This window comes from Oncorhynchus mykiss, chromosome 5 (genome assembly GCF_057628025.1).
Source record: "Oncorhynchus mykiss isolate SJ-2025 chromosome 5, ASM5762802v1, whole genome shotgun sequence".
Lineage (NCBI taxonomy): Eukaryota > Metazoa > Chordata > Actinopteri > Salmoniformes > Salmonidae > Oncorhynchus > Oncorhynchus mykiss.
The window spans coordinates 90,561,951-90,581,226 of record NC_143026.1 but is presented as its reverse complement, the minus strand read 5'-3'; the positions used below and the strand labels follow the sequence as shown (position 1 = coordinate 90,581,226).

Below are 19,276 nucleotides of genomic sequence, written 5' to 3'. Positions count from 1 at the left end.
TCAGAAATGGGCGTTTCTGCCTTTAGGGCAAGTTCTCTGAGTGTAACTAGTTACGAGGCTGGAGGTCTGGGCTTTACTCAGATCCAATTTAGACAAGTAACGTCGCATTTCATCTTTACAAAAACATTCTCTTTGATCTGGGTATTTTCCACACAATGTACAAAATGCAAACATCAGGTTGGGAAACAATGTTTTTGTTATAACGTCGTCATTTAACTTTTAATAACATAACAAAAACAACATTCATTTTCATATTCCATCTATCGTCATTACCACCATGTTGGCTGACGAAACATATTGTCCCAAAGTCCATTTATTGCATGTTACTGTTCCGAGGTAGGTTCTCCATAGGCCCATCATACGTTCCATTCCTCCACAGTGAGAGGACAAAGGGATTTTGTGTGCTACCTTCAGATTTACAATGGGTGTGAGGTGTCATAAAACCCCCACCTCCATACCTCTCGATCTCTCCCCCTCTGGCGGGTGTGGCACGGAAACCAAACCGGCTGCGCGCACGTGCGCCATCGTGCGCCATTGTGTATTTTGTCCCCCCCACACCAAATGCGATCACGACACGCAGGTTAAAATATCAAAACAAACTCTGAACCAATTATATTATTTTGGGGACCGGTCGAAAAGCATTAAACATTTATGGCAATTTAGCTAGCTTGCTGTCGCTAGCTAATTTGTCCTGGGATATAAACATTGAGTTGTTATTTTACCTGAAATGCACAAGGTCCTCTACTCCGCCAATTAATCCACACATAAAACGGTCAACCGAATCGTTTCTAGTCATCTCTCCTCCTTCCAGGCTTTTTCTTCTCTTGACTTTATATTGCGATGGACAACTTTCATAAATTAGGTGCATTACTGACTATGTTCCTTTTTCAGTCACCCACGTGGGTATAACCAATGAGGAGATGGCACGTGAGTACCTGCTTCTATAAACCAATGAGGAGAAGGGAGAGGCAGCGAGATCTGCGTCAGAAATAGAACTGTGACTTCTAATTTAGCCCTTGGCAACGCAGACGCTCGTTGGCGCGCGCAATTATTGAATAACGTAGATTTCTAAATGTATTTTGCAACGCTCGCGCACCCAACGCGAGCGGTGTAGTCAGCCTGGGAGAGGTGTCTCTTGTAGGAGTGTGGTCCACATGGTAACCTGACCCGAACAGGCCAGTCATGGGGGGGTTGATTGGTTTGGGGGGGGGGGGGGGGGTGCTGTGGTCTATAGGTCCTCTCGGCGTGGGGGTCCGCGGTGGAATATTAGAGCTGTCAAATCCACAAACGGCTCTTGGCTGCATAAAGTCGCATTAAGAGAAATCCCATGTAGACAAGTTTGACCACTGGAATGTAAAATGTACACTAATCGATTAGGCTGATAACAATTCTCATTTCATTTTCAATTTGAGCTGAATTATTTCTACACTTTCTCATTCTGAACATCGCCAAAACATCAGCTCTGCATGCGGGTGTCGGCTATCGCCAGTTAACGCTTGATCCGATTGAGGCCTCTACTCGATCCGTATTGCTGAAGCGTTATAGATTTTACACAAAAAACAAGTAATTCCCGATTGAGCCTACATGTGCAGCGTTTAACATGAATTCCGTCGCTGAATTTCCACGATTACGGATTGAATAGTCTGTAAATCTAGGTCTAAAGATTCAGGCAACCCAATCCCCCTCTGTCTGTGGTATTGTGTGCCATCCGCTGTCAAGCGTTCTTCTACAAGGACCCATCCCTGTTGCTGTATGAGAGGAGAGGTATGAGGTCTAGCAGTTGATTACTGCGCTACATTAGATATTCTCTAAAGGTACTAGCTAATGATGCATTATGGTTGCAGATGCCAGGAAGTTTCAGACCACATACCTCGCAGCCAGCCATATAGAGTAAAATCATACAGGGGGGGGGGGTAAGAGATGTTCCTGTAACAAAGGAAGGGCATCTGTCATCTAAGGTTCAAGTATGTTGACATCGCACCATGTGATCGTTCTCTCCATGCAGAACCAGTCCTCAGGTAACACAACCTCATGGCAACAAGGGTTCATAACAAAAAAGGTGGCTTGGTCTCAATCTTTGTGTCCCTGTGAAATGTCTTAATTAACTACAGCGATCTGAAAAGGCACAGACCATCTTATGGAGCCACAATTTACTCTCAAACTACAAATTGTTTAAAAGTATGTAATTTGAATGTACGCATTGATATGCCTTTAAAAAAAAAACGAGTTCTGTTCTTGTCTATTGATGTCATGTTCTGTGTGGACCCCAGGAAGAGTAGCTGCTGCAACAGCTAATAGGGATCCTAATGAAATGTAGTTGATTTAACAGCTCAGGTATTTGACCCAGCTGTGACTGTTAGTTTGAGCCCAATGGAAACAGGGCATCCCTGTTAAAACACAAACTTCCTGGAATTTCCATTTGGAAAATGTTCCAGACGTGCCCTTAGACAACTATATAATCAGGCAGGTACTATGCTGTGAAGTGAACAGCTGTAACATTCCTAGAAATAAACGTGTGTTTTCCATACAGTGAAGTATCAAAACTACAGCTTTGAAAGAAAATGCCATTCTTTAAAACAGTAAACAGTTGGTTTCACAGGTTTGACTTTTCTGACATACAGATGTCTGTTTTTGTAGAAAGAGGAACAGCTTGAATATGGCGGCATGTAGCTTAGCGGTGAAGCGCATTGTGCCAGTAACTGAAAAGTTGCTGGTTCAAATCCCCGAACTGACTAGGTGAAGAAAAAATCTGTCGATGTGCCCTTGAGCAAGGCACTTAACGTCAAAATTAGAAGAAAAAAAAAAGACAATTCCTTCTGCAAATCAAAACACTGTTTAAAAACCTCAACAGGCCAAAATATTAGGGTCCGGCACAAATACTACTGAGATCGGATTCATGGTAAAGGGTCACTTTTATAAAAGATGTTTCGGTTGACAAACGAATATGAAAGATAGCTGTGAAGACATCCTCGGGTAGATACGAGTTTAAACTTCAAGATAGATCCTAAAAATGGGTCTAATTGCATTCGAGCCATCCTGTGAATGTTCTGTTAGTGAGACAGTCAGAGCTCAGTTTAACATCCTCTTTCAGGCCATTTCCAGGGACAAACAGAACCGAAAACACACACAAAAAAAGGTTGCAACAGGGGGTACATCCAAACTACGCACAAACACAAATAATTGCATAAACCCTGAGACAAGAAACACACAACAGGCATTTAGTCAAATTGTGATTTTTGTATCTTCAGCCATGAGTCACATTCCTTGCAGTGTGTTTTAAGTTGAGAAAGAAGATACAAATTTAGTTGACCAAAATTGAGGGAAGTTCGAGTCCAAGTCTAAAAATAAACAGGAAGATTGTTCTATGCACAAAATCATACACTTCACTTCCCAAAATTAACTCCCTCCTAACTAACATGGGCAAGGCCTCCTTGAGTTTGTCACTAGTTCAACAAATGCCACCTGAGGAACACAGTCAATAACCCAGTGTTTGGAGGAGCCCAGTGGCTCAGACCCCATGCCCTTCTCTGTCAGAGCAGGAGAACCAATGTGGCAGCTCCTTTAGAGTGACATCACAATCAGTCCTATCCTCGGCTGCAGTCATTCTGGAGTTGATAAGTCTCTGAAAAGTAGAAATAGAATCCATAGAACAGATTCTGTTTGTATGCTCTGATCATAGTGTCAGTCAATCAGTGGATCAGTCATAAACACACTATGAGCCCCAGGACTCAGAGGGATGTACAGTACGGCATCCATGTTCCTCTGTAGTACAGTCCCAGCCTGGCATTCCTTAGGCTGCAGCACCCCCCCTTCCCCAGTGGTCTGGTGCAGCTCAGGCCAGTATCTCGATGGAAAGTTACTCAGCAGAGGAAACATCAGATTAGGCGGGCTGGGAGGGACAGGCCGCTCCTCTCCTCACCCGACCTTAGGCCCAGTTTAGCCACACTCCTGCTCTGCAGCTGGGGACATGTGATTCTCTTCTGACTGCAGGCCTGGAGGGCAGGGTTGACAACCCCTCCACTGCATTCCACAGCCACCGAAGGGAGACAAGCCTGCATTCCAGACACCACTGCTGAGAGAGAAAGAAGATAAGCGTTAGGCATACCAAGAACTGAGTTTGTCCATGAGAATCATTCACATTTCTGTGAACACTTGCCACATGTCTAGCAACAGCTCATATACAGGAAGTGAGAATGCAGATACTGCAGTGTGGACCATTATAACAGCTCATCAGTATAGTGTCTTATCATGCTCATCAACATACCATTATTCATGCTTTATGATGGAGAGAAATTCCCACAAAATGTAGGATTGGAGTTGTTCCCATTACAAAAAAATATATTGTATTGCTGTAATATTATTAAAAATAAAATCGTATGCCTTAACCCTAATTTTGGCATAAACCAATACACATCCAGGCTTATCATGATTCTAGACTGACACGTACTGGAGCTAGAAATCTGTTCAGCTGTAGATATGTACATTCTACACTGTGGTGATTCCTCTGGGTTCTGTAGCTGGACTCTCATATCCCAGTCTATCTTTGTGGCCTCAGATATTTTAGAATCTAATTTCCTTCCCCTGCTGTTAAGATGGAACAGTTCATTTGAAGAAGAAAAAAAAGTTATATTCTGAATTGCATTTTGGGAATTAATACTATTCTGTCTGCAGGAGCTGTTTGTGTGTATAGGTGTGCCTAACAGACACTAAAGCATGGTGCGTTACAGCAGACAGAGACTGCTGGGGTAGTTTAAGGCAGCTTAATGAGCTCATTACCATAGCAGAGCGGAACCTGGGTATCATCTCATCTCAGAGCAGAGCAGAACCTGGGTATCCTCTCATCTCAGAGCAGAACAGAACCTGGTAATACAGCAGGAGCCTGAGTCTCCAATCTCACATCACAGCTACAAAGGCCTGTACCCATTTACCACGAGGACTAGAGAGCGGCTGCTGTTCTCATTCTATAGTGCAAACATATTACACAATACATGTAAAAACTGTTTTGTTTATGTTGACTAATATGCTAATAACACCACATCAGCAGACCTGATGAGACTTTCCACTGCAGCAAGTGTTTGTGTGTGTCACTGTGCGGGTGTCCTGGCACAGTCCCTGCAGCTCTTTTTAATAAAAAATGTTCCACTAGTGTAGACGACGAAAGCCGGCACCGCCAGGGTAGACGATGAAAACGGGCACCGCCAGCACCACCAGGGTAGACGACGAAAGCCAGCACCGCCAGGGTAGACGACGAAAGCCAGCACCGCCAGGGTAGACGACGAAAGCCGGCACCACCAGGAGTACTACCCTCTGCTGCCAGCCACCCTATCACTGTTTCACAAGTACGGCACCTTTAAATATAGTTCTCTTTCTATTTAGAGTCAGGTTTCACATTGAGCTGCATTCACATTCACACGGTCCCAATGAGGTGAAGTACACTCCCAGACCTCAGAGATCCACGATCAGACAGGCTCGTCTGTGTGTGTCTCAGCCCGTCTCTTCTTCATGTTAGTAAAGGGTCAAACAGCCATAAACTCTCCTCTGTGTTACCTCACAGTTGGCTTTTCACCTATTTCCTAACACCAGCCCATACCAGTGAGTCTGGTTAGTCCACTGCAGACAGTAAGCCAGAGAGTCTGCACCCTTTTCTCTATATACTGTACACCACTTTTGGGCTTGGCCTGAGTGTACACAGAATCAGGAGTTGACTGTAGTTCCAGTCCCGGGCGGAAGGATGTATTTTCACCAAAACCCTGCAGCCTCTACTGTCAATACTGCTACCCCACAATGCACTGGACCATGGCCCATCATCGCTCCGTCTCTGTCCAGTTCCTTGGTCTCCATGTTAAATCATTGTTAGCTAAAATCTCCAGAACAAGCGCGTGTTTAATGATAAGAAATGCGTCAAAAGGCTCCACAAACCCCAGTCATAAAAGAAGTCACATAAATCCAAAAGGACACCCGCTGCGTCAAACTGAAGTAATCAGGTGGCTAATTTCAGTTTGACAAAGTGTCCCTCTCCCTTGAAAAGATCTGCTCATTAGACACCCCCCCCCCCCCGCCCCCTTGTCTGTGAGGTAAAACAGTCAGACAGCATACTAATGCAAATGAGCACATCGTCTTACCAGAAGTTGAGCCTGACAAATTCTAACATAAAACATTGTTCCTAGCAGACGCTGGCCTGAGACTAACAGTGGGACAGAGAATACAGCTGTGGCAGACGCTGGCCTGAGACTAACAGTGGGACAGAGAATACAGCTGTGGCAGACCAATGATACATGCTTCTGAGGGATACATCGTGTAAAGGGTTCGAAGAAGCCCTACAGCGCTGCCGACTCATCTGTTTTAAAGTGATCATCAAATTATAGTCTGAGGATTAGTCGGCCATTTTAAGCACATCCTCCCTTTGTATTCCGCACCATGGAGAAAAGGCCAATAAAAACCCTATTCGTTTTATGCAAATGATGCTGCGCCAAGGGCCATAAACGTGACAGATTGATTACTCTGGAGACTCAAGACAGTGTGGGCACGTGCCCCGAGTTCACCCTCGCTCTCTCCGGGGGGGGGGGGGGGATGCTGAACACAGATGCCATTATAAAAAGGCTCATTCAGAGCGTTCCTGGTGGGCTTTAATAAAACATTAGTATTGAGCCTCTCTCCCCCCTCCCTCGGCCCTTTCTTTAAAACAGCAGTCTGGGGAGGCCCACTGAAGCCTGCCCACTGGCCTATGACCCAGCCCAGGTGTGCCCCATCACAGAGCCACCCCACCACCTCAGGTTTCAGTTGGAACAGTTCAAAATGGGCCTCTGTTTCTGGGATGTTTGTGAGAGGGGAGACAGGAGGGGGAGCAGAGAAAGAAGAGGGGAGACAGGAGGAGGGAGCAGAGAAAGAAGAGGGGAGACAGGAGGAGGGAGGGGGGGAGTGAGAACAAACAGCCATTGCTAGGCCTGTTGGGTTTTCCGGGGAAACCTCGTTGAACTTTGTGCTCAGATCTCCGGTTACATTCTGTCTGCCTATAGTCCTACACCAGCACAGTGTTGGGGCTAAGCTAGGATACCCCCCCCCCCCACATATGTCAGCTAAGACCCAACTCATGATTAACTACTCTAGGGTGCTATACAAGCACAAGGGAAAACAGAACAAATCCACAGGAAATAATGTCATTACAGCAGAGTTCCTATTCTTTTACTCAAAAATAGCTCAATTAACTCTGTGGTGTAGAATAAGGGTTGAGTGTGATTGTGTCATTCTTACTGTGTAGAATTTAAAAACAAAACACTCAAAACCACACCCATCATTATATTTTCCTGCATGCTCTATTGCAGTTGCAAAATATGTTCGTTTCAAAATCTAATGTTTTTGCATTAATCTTATGCAACACAAAGATAAAAATAACATACATTTTTCTAAACTAATCCAAATCTGTTTAACTTATTTCACCTGTTACTGAAATGGTTGTTCCAGTTTAGACAGTCATTTATTCATCTTCCTAACCCGTCCTTCTGAGGTGAATCCAGGAGGGGTTTCTGTTTCGAGTCTGGCGTTTACCGATTCTTTTCCCTTTTATACAGTATCCATTTTGTTTGTGTTAAAACGGTTGCACTGGTTCCTTGCTGTAATATTACTGGTGGAATTGTTTGCATGTTCCTGCTGCCATGTGTGATTAACGGAGCTCACTCAACAAATCTACACGTTGACCTCTGCTCTACAGTAAAACAGATTGTTTCTCGTCTAGACTAGGAGTCTACGACAAACCATAATACGAGTGTTTACAGTCACAAATTGTTTTTTTCCCCATCAACAGTGAGTGAAAGGATTGTAGCCTGAATCTGTGGTCAGACCCATCTGGAGAGAATACAACTGAAAACTAGCTGATCATTACACTAGAAGAAACCGCCAAGACAACTCAAAGCTCCCCACTCCAGCTCAAATCTCCCCACTCCAGCTCAAATCTCCCCACTCCAGCTCAAATCTCCCCACTCCAGCTCAAATCTCCCCACTCCAAATCATTACCAATGGAACTGAAAGCCACACCTTTATTCCTCTAGAATTAGAAGGAAACGGGCGGTGTGTGTGTGTGTGTGTGTGTGTCATAAGCATGTAAAACACAGTAATAATAATAATAATTTTCACTTGTATAAAGGCTTTTCATAACAGAAAATAAATCTCAAAGTGCATTAAAAGCTAAACAAATAAAACATTTATAATTGGAGATGGAACGTCTCCATCTGGCTTGGGATGAAAGGCTCGGAGTTGAGACCGTTTGTATTGGAAAGGCCTCGTCTCTTCAGAGGAGGAAGCATCAATAGTACAGCCAGAGAGAAGCAGTGTGACAAATTGACCCAGAGCGCCTCGCAGGCGGTCAGTTCCTCCAAAGGACCCGCTCCTCTGTAGGTACTGGTCCTCCATTGCCGAACATGTAGCACCCACCTGTGTGCACTTTTTAGCAGCCGTGGTGTCACAAACAGCCACCACATTTTGGCAGTGGTTAAACGTCGCCTTGGAACTTTTTTTTCGTGCTCAAACTCCTCCTCTTTCTCTATTTTTTCTAAACAGAAACAGGGTGGGCCTTTGGTGTGTCATTCTGGTCGCGACCGACGTAGTTAGTTGGTTAGCTGTAGCGAGCCAGTAAGTCCTCCAGTATGTGTTGATGTTTTTGAACAGAAGCTGTAGAGAGCGGTAAGAAATGGCCCTTCTGTAGGAAAAAATAAAACGTATTCATCCATTTTCTTTTGTTTTAAAGCGTTAAATGACCTGGTATGATGGTGCATTGATCAGTTATACCGTTTAAAGACCCCCAAAATATTTTTACTACAAATGTGTAGTGAACTCTCTAGCAGCCAACTGGAGTGTTGTCGACACGAGGGAGAGAAAACCCTATGTTTTTTTCTACCCTGGTTGAAAGTTCAGCCTTGGGAGCAACATATTTTTGTTACAGCGAGCGGCTCCTGGCTGCCAAGCATTGCAAAATATATCTCCTCATCTCAGTTTCTCTCTCACTCGCCATCTCCCCTCCACACTGCCTTTCCCTTACTACCCTGTTCTGTAGACCGCCGACATGGTTTAGATGCAAGCGTCGTGTGTGTGTGTGTCAGTGGAGGCTGGCACATAATGTCTGGAACTGAGTAAATGGAACCGAACACATGGAAACCCTGTGTTCGATGCCATTCCACCCGTCACCACGAGCCCATCCTCCCCATTTAAGGTGCCACCAACATCATCATATGGTGCACACACACACACACACACACGTTCAAAAGTTGAGTCACTTAGAAATGTCCTTGTTTTTGAAAGAAAAGCCTATTTTTTTTTTGTCCATTAAAATAACATCACATTGATCAGAAATACAGTGTAGACATTGTTAATGTTGTAAATGACTATTGTAGCTGGAAACGGCTGATTTTTTAATGGAATATCTACATAGGCGTACAGAGGCCCATTATCAGCAACCATCACTCCTGTGTTCCAATGGCACGTTGTGTTAGCTAATCCAAGTTTAGCATTTTAAAAGGCTAATTGTTCATTAGAAAACCCTTCTGCTATTATGTTAGCACAGCTGAAAACTGTTGTGCTGATTAAAGAAGCAATACAACTGGCCTTCTTTAGACAAGTTGAGTGTCTGGAGCATCAGCATTTGTGGGTTTGATTACAGGCTCAAAATGGCCAGAAACAAAGTACTTTCTTCTGAAACTCGTCAGTCTATTCTTGTTCTGAGAAATGAAAGCTATTCCGTGCGAGAAATTGCCAAGAAACTGAAGATCTCGTACAACGCTGTGTACTACTCCCTTCACAGAACAGCGCAAACCGGCTCTAACCAGAATAGAAAGAGGAGTGGGAGGCCCCGGTGCACAACTGAGCAACAGGACAAGTGCATTAGTGTCTCGTTTGAGAAACAGACGCCTCACAAATCCTCAACTGGCAGCTTCATTAAATAGTACCCGCAAAACACCAGTCTCAACATCAACAGTGAAGAGGCGACTCCGGGATGTTGGCCTTCTAGGCAGAGTTTCAAAGAAAAAAAACATCTCAGCCATATCAAAGATTAAGATGGGCAAAACAGACACTGGACAGGGGAACTCTACCTAGAAGGCCAACATCCCAGAGTCGCCTGTTCACTGTTGACGTTGAGACTGTTGTTTTGCGAGTACTATTTAATGATGCTGCCAGTTGATGACTTGTCGGCCTACTGCCAGTCATCCTCCCAGTTTGGTTTCATGTCAAGTCAAAAACAGTAGTTTACCTACAGCCATCTTTACCTCGGCACTGTTTTGAGAAAATGTTGAGCCGCTCACTGCAGCTGCATCGATAAAGCCAGCCAGCCATACAAACATCCTTCCCTCCCGCTCCCAGATCCTCCACATGGTCCTCAAATCAGCCTGCCAATACCGCTAAACTGCATTTGCTATTTTATTTTTAATCAGGATTGGAATGATTTTAGTAGCGTATTTTATACTGAAAATATAAAACGCAACATGCTAAAATTAACAATTTTACTGAACTACAGTTCATATAAAAGGAAATCGGGCATTTAAAATAAATTCATTAGGCCTTAAAAATGTGATTATCTATGGATTTCACACGACTGGGAATAGACAGACAATAGACATCTGTTGGTCAAAACTAAAAGTAGGGGAGTGGATCAGAAAAACTGTCAGTATCTGGTGTGACCACCATTCACCTCATGTAGCGCGACACATCTCCTTCACATAGAGTTGATCAGGCTGTTGGTTGAGGCCTGTGGAATGTTGTCCCACTCCTCTTCAATGGCTGTGCAAAGTTGCTGGATATTGGCGGGTACTGGAACACGCTGTCGTACACATCGATGCAGAGCATCCCAAACATGCTCATTGGTGACATGTCTGGTGAGTATGTAGGAGGTCATGGAAGAACTGGGACATGTTCAGCTTCCAGGAACGGTGAACCAATTTTTGCGACATGAGGCTGTGCATTACAATGCTGAAACATGAGGTGATGGATGAATGGAACAGCAATGGGCCTCTGGATCTAGTCACGGTACCTCTGTGCATTCCAACTGGCATCAATAAAAGCTTATTTCTGCTCATACCATAACCCCACCGCCACCATGGGGTACTCGCAGCGTTGCCATCAACAAACCGCCATACATGCTGTCATCTGCCCGGCCCAGTTGAAACTGGGATTATTCCATTAAGGGCACACTTCTCTAGCAGGCCAGTGGCCATCGTAGGTGAGCATTTGCACTGAAAAAAAATATAATAATAATATTTTTTAATTGGTTACGACGCCAAACTGCAGTCAGGTTAAGACCCTGGTGAGGGCAACGAGCACGCAAAAATTATTCTTCTGCTGTCTGGGTGGCTGGTCTCTGACGATCCCGTCCCGTTGGAATACTGACAATTTCTCTAAAATGACGGCTTATGGTAGAGAAATCAACATTCAATTATCTGGCAACATCTCCGGTGGACATTCCTGCAGTCAGCATGCCAATTGAATGCGCCAAAAACTTGCGACATCTGTGGCATTGTGTGGTGAGACACAACTGCACATTTTAGAGTGGCCTTTTATTGTCCCCGGCACAAGATGCACCTGTGTAATGATCACGCTGTTTAATCAGCTTCTTGATATGCCACACCTGTCACGTGAATGGATGATCTTGGGCAAAGGAGAAATGCTCACAAACAGGGATGGAAACAAATTAGTGAGAATAGTTTTTTTGTGCGTACGGAACATATCTGGTATCTTTTATTTCAACTTGTGAAATATGTGACCAACACACTTTGCATGTTCATTTCTATTTCTGTTCAGTGTAAATTGTGGTTGCGACTGCCATACCAAACTGACGCCCCTGTTGCCACATCCTAGGACCTAGAGGATAGAGCCTGAGGCCAGCTCGCAGATATTGCACACTCCTCACCAAGGGACTGTAGTGTATTGCAAGCACAGGCCTGAACTCTGTCTTGCTCCTGTGCTGAAAGTGATTGAGGGCTAGAGCGACATGGAGCGGCTCTTTGTCTCTGTAATTACTGCCAGGCTGACATTCATATTTCCTACTGCTCCATAAACTACTGACTTCTCCATGTTTATCATCCAACACCCAGCCAGAGACCCAGCCAGAGGCCCCGATTAGATAATGTTGTAGTCATCGGCAACCATGACAACCATGACAACAGAGGACTGAAACTGTTTGTCGGTCCCTTCGATGTCCACCTGTGCCTGGGGTCACTGATACCGGACTGACAAGAGAGGACAAATGACTGATCTCTGAACCTTGTCTTTAGGGAGTGTTGTAAAGTCCTCGAGCACCTGCAAAGCTTTATAAATCCAGTCAACTATTTGTATTAAGGCCATAGTGTAGTAAGGGTTGAACAACTATGAAGGAGAGTGATGCTTTAATATCGACTGAGACCAGAGTGGAACAAAGTGACTTGACCTCCTCCTACCCACTGTCCTCCAGATTTATAGGATTTGGGTCAATCTAGAGGGGGACGCATGTGTTACCAATTCATTTTTTTTTCTCCCATTAGTTTGTTTCCATTGCTGAAGTTCGATTTTAAACACATGGATTTGTTTTGTCTGTGATTAATCTCTTTAATTGCTCTGCGGAGACAAACCGTCTCCTCATTTGCATGTTTAAAAAAAAAAAAAAAAAAAGATATGTCCTTGCCTGTGCCGCCCTCTTAATATAGTTTATCAATTTTATCTCCCCAACGACTTTGAGACACTGCAATTTCTATTCTTACTGTTTTTAAGAGTTTAACCTGGGTCTGCGTGACCTGTTATGTTTTGTCCGTGTTTGAAGAAGCAACTCACCAATGATCCTAACAGCCATTTCTTCCTGTTGCCCCGTCCGTCACTACGCTGAGAGGTACTTCCAGGTGCTGACGAAAGCTGTGGGGATCAACGAGTAGGGCACGCTGGTCACGCTGTCCCACGAGTCTGTAGAGGGGTCGTAACAGTCCAGGGTCTTGCACCTCTGAGCCCCAAAGTATCCCCCCACCACGTACAGCCGATTGCCCGACGCCACCGCGTGACAGCTGATCCTCTTGGCCATCACATCCCCGAACTTGGACCACTGGAACGTCTCACTGTTGAAGCGGTAGGCCGAGCTGGCCGAGAACTCTGTGTCTCCACCGATCACTACGACGTGGTTGCCTACGACAGCCGCCGCCGTGTAGCGCCAGAGCTGAGGGCAGGAAGCAGGCACCGTCCACCTGTTCTGGACCGGGTCGAAGCACTGCACCTTGGGAAACTTATCTCGGTTGACGCTGGTGCCCCCGAAGACAAACAGCTTGTTCTTGGCCCCCACCACTGCAGCATTGCTAACCCCCTCTCTGAGAGGAGCTACGAGGATCCACTTGTTGGTCTGCGGGTCATACTGCTCCACCTGTTTGAGAGAGACTGACGGAGAGGCCGGGAAGGAGCCGGCCAGAGAGGTGTGTCCACCTACAACGTACAGGATGTGGTCGAGCTCAGCTGTCCCGTGTCCGAACCTGGCCACCAGCATGGGCGCTGCTTTAGACCACTCATCATGCAGGGTGTCATAGACCCACATGTCTTTGGAGGCCCCGTTCTCAGAGCCTCTCCCCCCTGTCACATAGACCTTGCAGCCAATGGCACAGGCGCTGCACTCCTTACGGGGACTGGGGATGTCCGTTTTGGGGGTGATCTCCTTGGTCTTGTTGTCAATCATGTACACCTTGTCACACATGAAGGTCTGACCTCCCAGGAGAAGCAGGGCCTGGCTGACCTTCCTGGGCCTGGCGCAGAACCCCGTCACAATGCCGTCGTTCTGGAGGATCCTCATCTTACATCGCACTGCATCCTCCACGATCTCCCGGCCCACTTTGTGTCCCATCACCAGCTCCTCAGAGGCCACGTTCTTCAGCAGGTATGTCTCGGGCAGCAGGGCCAGACGCACACAGCGCAGCAGCTCCGGAAGGTCACCCAGCCTCCTCTCTATGTCCGCCTTTACCCAGTCTATCACAGCCTCGTACACCAGGCTCTCATCCTCCACCTCCAGTTCCTCGCTGAACACAAGCTCCTGAACCTTGTCTTTAGGGAGACTAAGGAAGTCCTCCGTCTTGTTGAGGGTGGCGAAGTTGGCCAGGCACATCCTCCAGGAGAGCTCGTAGAGCCGCTGGCACTGGTGGGCGTCCGACAGCAGCATCATGCCCAGGCAGTTGGACGGTGCCAGGTTTTTCTCTAGGAACTCAGAGCAGGCGTCTCGGATGTCATGAAACTGGAGCATGTCCCCGGCCTCCAGAAGGGACTCCGCGTTCTCCTCGTTGATGATGACGCGGGCCGAGTAGGCATAGTCTAACAGCAACTCCAGCACCTCTGGGTGCAGCGAGTCGTGGAAGTTGACCTCGGCATCGCGGCTCTCCCTCAGGCCTCCGTTAAACATGGCCTCAAAGTAACGGCTGCAGGAGGCCAGCACTGCACGGTGGCAAGGGAAAACCCGGTTCCCGGCCCTCAGGACCACGTCAGTGAAGACTCTTCGCTTACGGAGCAGGTTGAGCTGGGTCAGGAGGCTGTCCGCATGAGACGTCTTGTGGAATAGCTGGATGTTCATGGAGCCAGAGCTAGAGCGGGACTTCCTGTTTTCGTGGTTGCTCACAGACATCTTGGACCTGGAGGGCAAACAAACACAATGTTAGTAAATATATCTATATATATTGGTCTAAAATGTCATTATGAATCATCAATTTCTTTAGCTTTACAGGCTTTACATATTGAAATATGTTCCGCTCTCTTTACAGACTTATTAAGGAGACTAAAATGTGCAACTTCTGTTTACACTAGCCTTGGGATGTGGTGTGGCCAAAGCCACATTCCTGTTTCATGTGTGAGTAGTTTTGGGGTGGGGGTGCTGTACTTTTTATTTTGACCTTTAACTAGGCAAGAACAAATTCTTATTTTCAATGAAGGCCTACAGTGGGTTAACTGCCTGTTCAGGGGCAGAACGACAGATTTGTTGTACCATGTCAGCTCGGGGGTTTTGAACTTGCAACCTACCGGTTACTAGTCCAACGCTCTAACCACTAGGCTACGCTGCCGCCCCCTACTTCACTATTTATATTTTGAACAACTTTTACTCCACTACCACTCCTAAATAAAATTATTTACTTTTTACATTTTCCCTGACATCCAAAAGTACTTGTTACATTTTGAATGCTTAACAGAACAGAATTTGTTTTGTTTTTTCAATTCACACACTTATCAAGAGAACATCCCTGGTCATCCCTCTACTGCCTCTGATCTGGCAGACTCACTAAACACAAACGCTTGGTTTGTACATGTTGGAGTGTGCCCCTGGCTATCTGTACATTTTAAAAACAAGAACATTTGTGCAGTCTGGTTTGTTTAACATAAGGAATTTGATTTGTTTTATATTTTTGATACTTAAACATATTTTAGCAATTACATTTACTGTTGATACTTAAGTATATTTAAAACCAAATACTTTTACTCAAGTCGTTTTTTACTGGGTGACTTTCACTTTAGTCATTTTTATGAAGTTATCTTTACTTTTACTCAAGTATGACAATCGGGTACTTTTTCCACCACTGCTGACATGCTGGGTGCTCCGCTTCCGCATCCTTGATCGCCTTTGTCTGGTCACTTGTTTAGACTACAAACTTCATGTTTTAACACCAAACTGTTCTTACTATTGCATCACCTCACCAGGCTTTTAATAAGCACAATGTCATGTTCTTTCTTTTTCAGGAGGGGAGTAGGCTACATGCAACTATTTACATTATCAACATATTCGTACAAACTTTGCCGTCAGTATTTCAAACATAAACACGATACAAAACAGTCAGTCTAGTGATTTCATGTTCTTAGATGCTGAGTTACATGCAGCTATTAACTCTCACCGCTATATCAGCATATGGCCTAACTATGGTACGGAGCGATGCATAACGAATGCGCCCATTTTCAGACTATTTTTACCGGTCTGGGTGGGTACAGATATACGTTCCGCTGCAAGACAGACACGCAGTCTAATTGGCGACTGTACATTACTTTTTCCATCATCATTGAATAAGATGCGCAGTAGGCAGACAAGTCGTGTTTTTGTTCTTCTTCCAGGAACTACGATATGGCAGCAACTATAAAAAGATTAGCCCGCATCACACAAAACGCGTCCAAACTATACGGGACTGGGTCTTGCTTGTGCAACTACAATATCAGTTAAAACAGACAGAAGGTTATAGCCTTCATAATATACATGTTTTGGATTTTCGTTCAAATCGCCAAATGTTGTATGTTATTTAAGCTGTGCAGAAATATGAGGCAGAGAGACATAAGCTACATCATCGTGGTTAAAAAGAGAGTGCGTAAAGAGATACACGTGAAGAGGAGGAGCAGCTACGAATGCGTAAAATAACGTGTGCAGAACGTGATCCGGATACGAAGTTTTAACAGAGGTTTCTGGAAGGGATCTGTAGCCACGGCCTTGTCTTTACACTGTAACACTCAGAGGGGGGGATGTGGTAGAACTCTCTTGAGCTGATCTTTCAAAGGTGCACTAGGGAGATATCTCTCGGCAATTTCCTGGTTCCTAAAATTCTAAGAATGCCCAATTTGTTACAAAACAATAAAGTATTGTGTAGTTAAATCATTGTACCATCTAAAAGTTTTTTTTTTAAACGTAAATTTAAGTATTGAAATAGCGCACATAGAACAAATCTGCTTCTTAGACTTGCTTTCAATGAGAGTGACAGATCTATAACACACATGTACGTCTATGTGAATTTGGTCAGGTTGCCCAAAAGTGTATTATTGGACCTAGTTTGTGTTGTCAAAGTGGTGAAAAGAAGCCCTTACCCTGCCAGCATAGATGTTAAAGCCTTGAAAATTAACCCTGACACTCCCATCCTGAATAAATACAAGCCTGGCCACAAAATGTCATTAGTCTATAAAGCTATCATCTCTTATCAGTAGGATGGATCCGGAAATGAACTCTGGACTTGGAAGATGAAAGGATACATGATAAGGTTTGTGTTTACACACTGGCAACAAGGAAATCAAAAATCTGTCAAAATCTACCAGTAATCAATTATTTACTGGCAAATGAATAAAAATAGAATTTAATTCTCATTAAATACCTAGTTATATTACATAACCAGGTGAGGTGAATAGGTATGCTACCTGGGTGTGGACATCCCTTTCGTGGCTTTTATCAGCAGTTTACGCCTGTGAATCACGGTGCCAACCTCCCATGACTGTTCCCTCCGTAGCTCGCTCATTTTAGACGGTGCCATGGGCAACGCATTCAAGTCCCTGTGTAAAACCGAACACCTTATAAAACATCCCCTTCAGGCTATAAATTGTCCGAATTGTGCAACACTAAAAGCAAATTATGTAACTTTCAAAAAAAAATTCATCCATAATATTGTTTGATAGCCAAAATGCAATTCAGAATCACTGAATTTATTCAACAAATGATATACAATTAAATGTAGTTATTTCAGAATACATTTCATCGCTTGACGGCAGAGGGAACTGTTAAATACATTGAAATATTAACATTTCATGAGGCTGACCCAAAAACACCTGCAAATCAATACATTCATAGAATAAGGGATACGAAAAATACAAACATTGTGCTTAACCAAAACGACCGAGGAGCAAGGACTCCAACACGACACAGTGAAATCCCATTCGTTTCGCGCAGTCTTTTGTGCATACTTATTAGTAGCCGCCAAAGATCTGGACAGTCTTTAAATGTAAACCATGTCCAGCATGCGCTCAGTTTCTTCCGAACTTAGATCAGCCTGGCAAACATACACGGCTACAATTGCAAGCTCCGGATCAACGGATCGGATGTTACAAGCAGATAGTTATATTTCGGAAGTACAAGAAGTGTCAAACAAGAACGTATCTCTGTGATCGAAACAAATCCTTACCTAAATCGTCTTGGAGCAAAGCAGGAATATCCGACCGAAACACAATGCAATGGGCACCCAACTTCTTCGTGAGTTTAATGTATTAGTTCACGAAATAGCTTTCTAAGTAACGAAGTTCAGACGATGTTTCTCCTAGAAAGCTGAAACACTGGTAACCCATCTGTTTTATTTCTCTGTGTTTTTAATACACAATAAATGTAAACGTTTGCAAAGTTGTTCACAGTGCGTCTGCGTTGTAGACCATATCTACAGCTGTAACGAAGCACAAGTTACAGCTCCATACGCACCTCCTACTCATGTATGCTCTCGTCCAATCACAGCAGAGAAGAAAGTTTGAGATTCCCCCCCCCCCCCAACAATTGAATAATAGACTAATATTCTGCTATTTTTTAAATTATATCTTTTTTATTTAATCTTTATAGGCAACTAGGCAATTACATATCCATTTTGTGACAGATATTGATAGAAAACATGACCAATACTTAGTCAAGCTGTTTTTATCATTGTTTATTTAATATATATGATTTCTTTAAATGAAACAGTTTTATAGGGGTTTGCTATACACTTCACCAATATGCTTGCATGTCTACAGACAAAAAAAGAGGGCTATTGTACTACTACCCACTTACATGTACAGTACACATTGTAATGTGAGGTTGGTCAAAGTCCAGTAATACAGACTATGGCTCATTGTTTTTTGGGAAATTCTTGTAATTTTCTGAAGGATTTAGTATGGTAATCAGGGATGTAGATTAGGGGAATTAGAAGTTATTACCGTGCCATTTAGCACACATTTTTGTTATAACACTGAATGGATTTATGCTCAGAGAGTAATCTCTGGAATGGTACATTAATGCCGAACTCAAAATTCCCCAATAGTATGCCATACCAACAAAACAAATGTAAGCACATAGAGAGAGAAACCCAGATAGAGGCAGCATCTATCAATCACATTTATTTTATTTAGACCTTTTTACATCAGCAATTGTCACAAAGTGCTTTACAGATACCAAACATAAAAGAGCAAGCAATGCAGAGGCAGAAACACAGTGGCTAGGAAAAACTCCTTAGGCAGCATCAGACTGTCCCAATCCAGAGGAGGAGAGGATCCCTCACCTTCCTCCCTGTCTACCCGCCTGCCTGTCTGCCTGCCTGCCTGCCTGCCTCCCTGTCTACATGTCTGCCTGTCTATCTGCCTCCCTGTCTACATGTCTGCCTGTCTACCTGACTTTCCTAGTTAAATAAAGGTTAAATAATAACAATTACAAATAAGAAAATACCCGCCTGCCTCCCTGTCTACATGTCTGCCTGTCTACCTGACTGACTGCCTGCCTGCCTCCCTGTCTACATGTCTGCCTGTCTACCTGCCTGCCTCCCTGTCTACATGT

The 19,276-nt window shown here is 44.4% G+C and overlaps 1 protein-coding gene across 4 annotated transcripts; it reads right to left on the bottom strand.

Annotated features, from left to right (window-relative positions):
• Positions 1–2,893: 2,893 nt before the first annotated feature.
• Positions 2,894–18,194, bottom strand: enc3 (ectodermal-neural cortex 3). Of its 4 annotated transcripts, none has more exons than XM_021604758.3 (3): positions 17,889–18,194; positions 12,787–14,606; positions 2,894–4,072 (listed from the first exon to the last, which is right to left on the bottom strand). In XM_021604758.3, exon 2 carries the CDS (start codon positions 14,597–14,599, stop codon positions 12,830–12,832), a length of 1,770 nt encoding a protein of 589 aa, XP_021460433.1. In that variant the 5' UTR covers positions 14,600–14,606; positions 17,889–18,194; the 3' UTR covers positions 2,894–4,072; positions 12,787–12,829. The 4 variants fall into 4 exon arrangements, with proteins under 4 accessions (XP_021460433.1, XP_090092456.1, XP_021460431.1 ...); XM_090236330.1 differs by having other exon boundaries at positions 2,894–4,069; positions 17,889–18,173; XM_021604756.3 differs by lacking the exon at positions 17,889–18,194 and adding an exon at positions 17,131–17,283 and having other exon boundaries at positions 2,894–4,069.
• Positions 18,195–19,276: the final 1,082 nt, after the last annotated feature.